General features: G+C 36.9%; 1 protein-coding gene across 8 annotated transcripts in view; it reads right to left on the bottom strand.

Annotated features, from left to right (window-relative positions):
- Positions 1-935: 935 nt before the first annotated feature.
- MLIP (muscular LMNA interacting protein) overlaps positions 936-9,271 on the bottom strand; it is a 252,774-nt gene continuing 244,438 nt past the window's right edge. For all 8 annotated transcript variants that reach the window (XM_055330897.1, XM_055330901.1, XM_055330902.1 and 5 more), the window contains one exon: positions 936-1,258. In XM_055330897.1, coding sequence (XP_055186872.1) covers positions 1,253-1,258 — 6 coding nt within the window. In that variant the 3' untranslated portion in view covers positions 936-1,252. The remainder of the gene's footprint in view (positions 1,259-9,271) is intronic.

Here is a 9,271-nt window from a genome sequence, read left to right as displayed (position 1 = left end):
GAAATAGTTTTTGTCTGGGGGACAGAGATGAGCAGGAGCTTTAATGAGGCTCTGCCTGCTGCTCCTCACACACTAATGGAGAAGATAGGAGAGCTTTATACTTCCAGGTGCCAATCGATGACTGACAATACATTATTCCAAAAATGACATGTGGAGAATGAGAAAAACCAGTTGCTCTTCTGTAGACCACTTTCCCTGCTTTGCTTTGGGCAGGATAATGGGGTGATGAAGCAGTGGTCTGAGAAAGATGTGGCTCAATCAGAGCTAGCTCCAAGGGAGCGAGGATTATGTGCAAGAAGTAAGTAAAGGAGCCATTACCAAGGCTCACCTGCTATCAGGAGCTCACTGTGTAGAATTGCCATGGTTTCCTGATTAGTGTGTATTACCCTAGGCTTCCCAGCTGGACAGAAGGCTATAAAAAGGAAACCCTGTAGACAAGGCTAGGACAGACTACTTGAGATGAAAGAAATAGAACATGGCCAATAGGGTGAGTATTGGGTGGAGGGTGGGCTCTAAGGATTATGATCACAGTGTGGATTTGCTCTGTTGTCTTTATTGCTCATAAGATTATAAGTATGAACTGACTCTGAAGTAGCCTTCACAAGAATCATGTGACAACAAGATGTGAAAAACATCCCAACACCACTATGTTCAATATCACTGGGCTACCCCCTAGTAAAGTCCTGGTAGTATAGAACCCAAACTGAACAAGAAAACTGTGTGAGTTATGTGAAACACCAACTTTCTCATGTTCGAGTGGACCCCTGAATATTAGCATCCCTGAAAGCAGGCAGGGGGCTCATTTTTTTAAAGTTGTTCATTTTCTTTACATGTAAAAAAATAAATACATCAAAGGGGAACTAAAACCTGATTCGGTAATAATGTATGCATTAAATAAAACTGGTGTTGAAAAATAGTCACAATCATTCTTCTATTTACCCATCATTCTTCTTTATTCGGCTGCTAAATTTAGGGACATGTTAGTATTGCTGTCAGCTTAATAGAAGGCATTACAGGCTCTAACAGTGGTGCGAGAAGCTGTAGATAAATCTTTCCTACACTGGGTGTTAGTAGAGTACTGCGATGTTATATGCCTGCAGGATACTTTTTTTTTTTCCTTCTGTTTCTGCACTGCAGTTGACAAAGGGAACACTCATACTGAAAAAAATCAAACATCCAATCTAGCAAGTGATTAGCACCAGCATTCCAGAAAACTTCAGCGCAGCCTGTGTTTCCAGCTTCTGCTCCAACTTCATTGCTACAAAAAATAAATAAACAAATAAACAAATAAATAGATAAATAATAAATAAATAAATAAATAAATAAATAAATAAATAAGAGAAAATAGTAGTCAGGTCAATGAAATAATTAAAATTTCAGAAATACACCAAAAAATTTATACATTAGCATTTGGGCATAGTCTCATATAAAAAAAGTATTTATAGTAGGACATATCTGTTTATTTTTCCTCTCAGGAGCTGTTTTCTTTTTACATAATAGCATAATAAAGACATGCAGCTATATCTTCACATCAGACTGATCTCTTGAGAGCTCAGCAGAGCAGCTCTGGCCTCGTGCAAGTTGTTATGATGGCTTAGAGGGGCTCATGCCACCTTAAGTAGGTACAGCATTGCCACATCCCACACATAAGCCCTCATTCGGTTAATCACTTCACTGCTGTCCCACCCCTTCCTTGTAACACTGATGACTGGGTCATTCCCTAGAATGTAACCTTGCAAACAAGGAGGTAAAGTGGAATGGGACTGGAACATGTTCCAGCTTTTGCAAAATGCAACATTACAAAAGACAGAGACAGCAAATGGACATCCTATTGTTTTTGTCCTTGTTTCATATATTGATTAAATGGCTTTATAATGCTACTGTGTGGCACAGGAATGATTATCATAATTTCTTTATCCATCAATCTCTGCGTGTTCCTATTTGACGGGGTTAGACTCTCTGCAACAGAAGACATCAGCTTAACTGAGTGGATGGGTATTGGTAGGTTATACAAGTCAAGAAAGGAAGTTTAAAAGAAAGTATCAGAGATGAGGGCAGAAAAGAAATTTAGTTCTAAAACATCACTCTGATCAAACAATGTGATGGAATAGCAACAATGGAAGGAAATGACCATAACTTTATACTTCTAGGTGCCAATGGAGCATTCCAATATGGCAGGTGGAGAAGAAAAGAGGTCCATTGCTCTTCTGTAAGCAAAACTCTCCCATTTTGCCCTGGGATGGATCAGAGGATGATGAAGCAAAGGGTAACTAACCCAGACAGGAAACCTGAGTATGTCATGGCCAAGCAGCTAAGCAGAATTGTGAGACATGGATACATTCTGTATCATTTAAGAGAAACTACATTTGTTAGATGAGAAGGAGGAAGTAAGGGAAAAGCTACTAAAATAAGAGGGTAGCTCCACCATTGCACTGATATGTTCTGGCCACAGAAAACCAGCAGTCATGAAATAAGTAAGCTGTAGCCTGCATCATCTGGGATTCTCTGAAGCTTTAAAATAAAAAGAGGAAATGACTACATCGCATCTCCTCCTTTTCCTTCTAACAAATGAAAACTACCGTCTGTTTGATTTTCCTGAAAGTACCAACATTTGGTAGCTAATACTATAAGAGATTTAAAGCAATCATCATCCTTTAGCTAATGCTTATGAAGTGTTATGTATTTTATATGCTAAGCACTTGGCATGCATAAATGCAGATCTTCACCATTATCCCTTGATCTCATTTTACAGAGAATGAAATTGAGGCTCAAAAAGATTAAATATCATGCCCAAGGCCACAGCATTTGAAATTAAACCCCAGTCTGTCCAGTGTTGTCTATTTGTTTTTGTTGGTGTAGTCATTAGTTCGTCGTAGCCATATATGAAAACCCAGATTGTGTCTGGCTTGTAAATGATCAATTTTCTGTCATCAGAAGTATTTAAACAGGGATCCCTGGGTGGCGCAGCAGTTTGGTGCCTGCCTTTGGCCCGGGGCGCGATCCTGGAGACCCGGGATCGAATCCCACGTCGGGCTCCCGGTGCATGGAGCCTGCTTCTCCCTCTGCCTATGTCTCTGCCTCTCTCTCTCTCTCTGTGTGTGTGACTATCATAAATAAATAAAAATTTAAAAAAAAAAAAAAAAAAAAAAAAAAGAAGTATTTAAACAGAAGATGTGTAAGGATATAAGTGCAGACAGTATCATACATTCAGTAAAATACTGGACTAAATGTCCTCTGAATCCTTTTTCATATGTAAGATTTATAATTATATAAGTAATTAAGTCAGATTGAGGAGGAATAGGTAGTTCATCCTCTGTTGCCATGCTGGCAGTTCATCCTGAACTCACTGGCAGATCAAAGTAATGTCTGGCATCACAATTCAGCAGCTAGTTTGAAATGACACAGTATGCTGTGACAGGTAGAATCAGGATTTTCAACATTTTATGAAGTTTTTCGTTTCCTTTGCCAATCTCAGTACATAAGCCATTAAATAATGGAAAAAACAAAGGTCTAACATTTCAGAAAGATGAAGTTCATTAAAAAATACATAAATTCTTATGTTTCAGATTAGCCTGCTCCCCACCCCCAGTAGCTAAGGCTCAGGATTTTATCACACTGCCAGTTGAACAACATAATTATTTTGAATATGAGAAAATACCAATAAGAAAGAAACATAAGATATTTTTAAAAATCTTAATTTTGAAGGGACTCAAATTCCAATTTTTTTTTATTTTGGTGAAGTTTGGATAATAAGTAATATAGTGTTGTGAAACTTTAAGCCAATGTTACAGAAAGCATTTCTTAAAAGAATGTGCTATGTAAAATTTTATTTCCTTTTTATACAAAACCATTCATGTATACTTTTTTCTGCCAAATAAAAGCAAAATGGTCTACATATGTGCCTTATAAGTATGAAACCAGACTTTTTGTATCCTGCAAAAAAGCCATTCCCAGGAAATGTATTCAATATTATTGCTGCATACTTATTGTTTTCTGAAAGATTTCATATATATTTGGGACATTTACATAACTACTAACTTTGGTGTGAAAACACAAGATCTAGTATCAGAACTCATTTTCCAGAAACCAGAAGGTATAAAATGTTCAGTAATAAAGGATCCTATACAGGTAGACCAATAGAGAGAGAATATAGGTATAATGGACACTAGAGAGCAAAACATTAAACCTGGGGTCCAAACATTTAACATCTTGATGATCTGAGCTCCAAATAATTATTAGCCCTGATCTTCTTTTGTTTATCTTGAAAAATTAGCACAAGGAGGAATATAAGTCCATCTAGTTCCTGACTTTTGCTCAGCTTTACCATGACTCACAATGTAAAACCCAACAATAAACTATTGGGATGACTTTAAAGGAGAGACCTCAAACTTGTTGAACCTCCACGTCTCCCATAATCAATTCAAATGTGTCCCTAGAAAAGTAAATCATATTTGTGCCTTTTTATTGACAACTCAGAGTAAAACTTTCACCTTGCAGTTCTGCCCATTGCCAACCAGATGAAAGAACAAATGGAAATTAAAAAGAAGCTTCATTCTCCTTGTTGAAATAAGGGAAGTTGGGCACCTGTATGGCTCAGTCAAACATCCACTCTTGGTTTCCACTCAGGTCATGATCTCATGGGTCATTGGATTGAGCCTTGCATTGGCTCCATGCTCAGCAGGGAGTCTACTTGAAGATTCTCTCCTTCTGCTCCTTCCCCTTACCACCCCCCCCCATTTAAAATAAATAAATAAATCTTTTAAAAAAAGTATTTTTAGTTATTTATTTGGGAGAGAGTGTGCACAAGAGACAAAGAATACAAATGGGGGGAGCAGCAGAGGGAGAAGTGGCTCTTCACTGGACAAGGAGCTCTATGTGGGGTTTGATTCCAGGACCCTGAGATCATGACCTGAGCCAAAGGCAGATGCTTAACCAACTGAGCCACCCAGGTGCCCCTAAATAAATCTTAAAAAAAAGAAAAAGAAGAAAGAAAGAAAGAAAAAAGAAAGAGAAAGAAAGAAAGAAAGAAAGAAAGAAAGAAAGAAAGAAAGAAAAAAAAGAAAAGAAGAGAAGCAATTTCCCTCCCTCCTTTGTATTTACTTTAAAACACTTGTCATTGTAAATACATTCTCCTCCCTTGGCAATGTGTATGTTCTTCTGATTATTAGACATTTTGTCAGCTTTGAGACTCAGGAATTTCTCAAGGACTTTGAGAACCATTCCTTTGAATGTAAATGTCCAAGTGAGATAGCGCCCCTATTTCCTAATTTCTGAAAGAGGGGAAGAGCCTAACTTTAACTGATACTTGGCTCCAAGTTGTAAAACTAACTCCTATCATAATGATATGAAAAGTGTACTTTTGCTTTGTGTAAAGCTGATTAACACAGTTGCCCTAATTGCCAGTGAACTATGTATAATAAAGACTACTGCCAAATCTTCTTACATGTGGATGAATTGAATTATTGCTTATCGTGAGAATCCTCTATATAATGGGTTATATCTGCTTGCTGTATGAAGAATGAGATTTCTTCCTGTCTGTGCAAACTTTGTGTGTTTGTGATGCATATCATATTCTGGTTTAATGCTTATCTAATAACAAGGTTACAAAGTTGTTTCCTTTCTCTACTATCTTTAAGAAGATGATTTCTGGATTGGCAGAATTTTTAATTTTTTTTTTAATTTCTCCAAAGCAGGCAAGGGGCTTACAAGCCAAGAAAGTAAAAAAAAAAAAAAAAAAAAGTAAAAAAAAAAAAAAAAAGGGATCCCTGGGTGGCACAGCGGTTTGGCGCCTGCCTTTGGCCCAGGGCGTGATCCTGGAGACCTGGGATCGAATCCCACATCGGGCTCCCGGTGCATGGAGCCTGCTTCTCCCTCTGCCTGTGTCTCTGCCTCTCTCTCTCTCTCTCTCTCTCTGTGTGTGTGACTATCATAAATAAATAAAAATTAAATTAAAAAAAAAAACAAGCCAAGAAAGTTATCTTGATGGGGTCCAGTGCTACCAAATCTATGGTAGGAATGTCCTTCTCTTTCTCATTGCCTTGTCTACCTGAATGCCCGGGCAGGGTGGCTATCTTCCAGGTGTTCATATTATATGTGTTTATAAGACAAATTTCCTCTGGCTCTCTAGCCAGTTGTCTATGAAAGCATATGCAATTTATTTTAATCAGTAGTTAATAATATCCAGATTCTGAGTTCTTGACTGAGATTACCCTGAACTCAGCAATCCAAGATTTATCAAAGCTTGATTTTGAGAAATAATATTTATGGGAAATTTCCTCAAGGGAACAGAGTGGGCTCATTTCTCTTGATAATTTCATTTTTACCCTTTAATCAAACCAGAAAATGAGAGTGCCTTCCAGGGACAAGACACTTATATTCTCTTCCCTATGTTCTCATCTGGAGAATAAAGATAAAGGAACAAGATGTGTGTCCCCTAAGATTAGAACTTTAAACATCAATCAAGGTTCTGGAATTCAAAATAAAACGAACACAAAATGCTTACATGCACCACGGCAGCAAATCAGTCGTAGTCACCTTGCTAGCACTATTGTTATCTGGCCAACTCAAATATTTATCAAAAATCTCTAAAGAGAAGGAATGAGAAAACAGGAGAAGAATTTGCCTAGTATGTGTTTATGGGCAGCTGGTGAATCATTAGCTCTCAAGTTGTGTTAATAGCAAGTGGATCCCAAAGGTCAGAATCAACTGCATCTAATCATGTTTTTGGAAATCAATTGACCCTCAAGTTAAAATAGGACTAGAGCTGCATGTAGCAGGTGATGTGAAGAGCAGTAGGCCTGATTCTATCTCATTCCCCAGTATGACTTTCACAATTAAGCCTGTGGAAAGAGAAGTGGGTTATAGAATGGATGTGGATCAAAGAGTTGCTACATTCACAAGACATGATGAATACAATCAGAAATAATTATTGCTACTAGAATTTAATTTCTTCTAAGTAATTCTACTCAGAAATCATTACCTCAGGCAGGGAGTTTGCTATAAATTAGATGGCGTTATACATACACCTACTTTGGAAATTACTGCATTGCTGTGAACCATTGACATATATGAAAGTGACCTTCTTTGAAAATTGATGAGGTCAAATAAATTATTAGGGATTTCATCTGCTTATATGAGGGTTTATCATTGAGCAAGTATTTTTTAAAGGGCTATACAAAATGCTAAATAAAATATCCTTTGGAATATAAGGCCCCCATCCAACCCCCTACACTCAGCTTGTACCAAATGCTATCCCCAGCCCAGCCTAAGGATTTTCCAAATTTGTGTGAATATCAAAGAAAACAGAAAGAAATATTAGGTTTTACTAAGAAAATGCAGTGACTCTTACATAGAACAGAGCTCTCAAAATTAACCTACCAGGTTAAAGCACGTGTTAACTCTTTATGATGCTAGACAGAAATATGTGACCCAATTTTTTCTTAATTCAAAGTATTCCCTGAAACAAACTTCTCTATGGGTCTCCTGATTTTACTTTCAATTTTTTTTTTTCTGAGATTGGATAACTCATTTGCTTTCCTGGACCATCAAAAAAGGAGCTAGAATTTGAGGAGCTCAACTCTTATTGCCAATTTGCATCACCTGGAAAGGTTTTCAAACAACCAATGCCTTTACCCACCACCAGAGATCTTTGATTTAATTTGCCTGGAGTGGAACCCTGCTACTGGAGCTTTTTAAAAGTCCCAGTGGATTCTAATGCTCAGCTAGAGTTCAGAGCCACTGAACTAGATTATAACTGGAAATGTTGTTTTGAGTTAGTTCTTTGAAAGTGTGAATCATATGATTTACAAAAACAAGGGACAAATCAAATTAGATAAATCTGAAGTCTGTTTGTTTTTAAAGGAATTACAGAGCAAATTTTACAAACTAATATCTACAAATAACATGATTGAAAATAAGAGATAGAACTCTGGTAGTAAGAAAGACAAACTGCTATCTTCAGGAAATGAAAGAAAACCAAGAATGGAATTCTGAAATCCAGACAAGATTCCTCCATAATTCTTTATTTGCAGTAGATATATAACCAGAGTGGGTTATTCCTCAGGCCATAGAATCACAAGAATAGAATTGTTTGGGAGCGCCTGCGTGGCTCAGTCGATTATGGGTCTGCCTTAGCTCAGGTCATGATCCTAGAGTCCTGGGATCCAGCCCTGCTGAGCAGGGAGCCTGCTTCTGCATCTCCCTCTCTCTCTCTGCATCCCCCTTGTGCTCTCTTTTTCTCTCTCAAATGAATAAATAAAATCTTTAAAAAAAAAAAAGAATAGAAATGTTTTATAAAAACAGATCTTTTTCTTGGTTGGTGCTTTGTAGGTAAATAAAAACAGAGGGTTTGGGGACAATATACTGATACTGTCCTATTGCAGTGTGACCACATATCATAAGGAGTTGTAAAAAGTTGTGCCATTACTACTTACAAGAAAAATATAGCACAACGGAAGCATAAAATGGCCTTTGGCTTAATTTTTTACATATCTTCTAATACCAGCAGTAATTCACTATCTCTCACAAATATAAAACTTCAGACTTTAGGGTTTTTTAATGTTATTTCTCACATATTCCAAACCTGAGGTTGAAATGATTTTTTGTTAATCTTATCCAGTAGCTTAATTTTAAGTTCTGTCTCTAGAATTATGATAATTGGTGCAAAAAAATGCAACTATGACATCCAAGCTATTCTTTTTTGCAACACACTCAAAAGTTCTTAATTCAGCACTTATTATCTGAACTGGAAGGCTTTGTTATTTAAATAACCAATTGATTTTCTATTATTGTGTAGAAACACTCTTATTATTGTAGAAATAGCCTATGTGAGTTTGAGCCAAAATTATGTTTGAAAGAGAACATCTGATTGTTATTTCTTTTTACATTCATCTGAATTGTGTAAAATTTGGGGGCGCCTGACTGGTTTAGTGGGTAGAGTATAGGACTTGATCTCAGGGTTGTGAGTTCGAGCCCCCTGTTGGGTATAGAGATTACTTTAAAAATAAATAAAAGAGCTCAGATGACAGAAGGAATGTTTAAAACTTAGAGAGAAAATTAGCCTCTGTAGGTTACTAAAGCCAAGAACCTAATTAATCAGTGACAAGATATGCAGAGCAAGTTGTTAAGTCAATGGCTGAATAGGAAAATTATGAAAACACTCACTGAAATGTGTTAAATTTATTTAGTCATTCTATTTTTGGACATGATTGTCCAATTTTTTTTTTTACTATTACACAGTTTGCCACCATCACACTGGAAGGGCTAGCACATT

This window comes from Nyctereutes procyonoides, unplaced genomic scaffold, assembly GCF_905146905.1.
Source record: "Nyctereutes procyonoides isolate TBG_1078 unplaced genomic scaffold, NYPRO_anot_genome, whole genome shotgun sequence".
Taxonomy (NCBI): Eukaryota; Metazoa; Chordata; class Mammalia; order Carnivora; family Canidae; genus Nyctereutes; species Nyctereutes procyonoides.
Note: the sequence above shows the minus strand (reverse complement) of the source record. Positions and strands in the feature narration are given on the sequence as shown.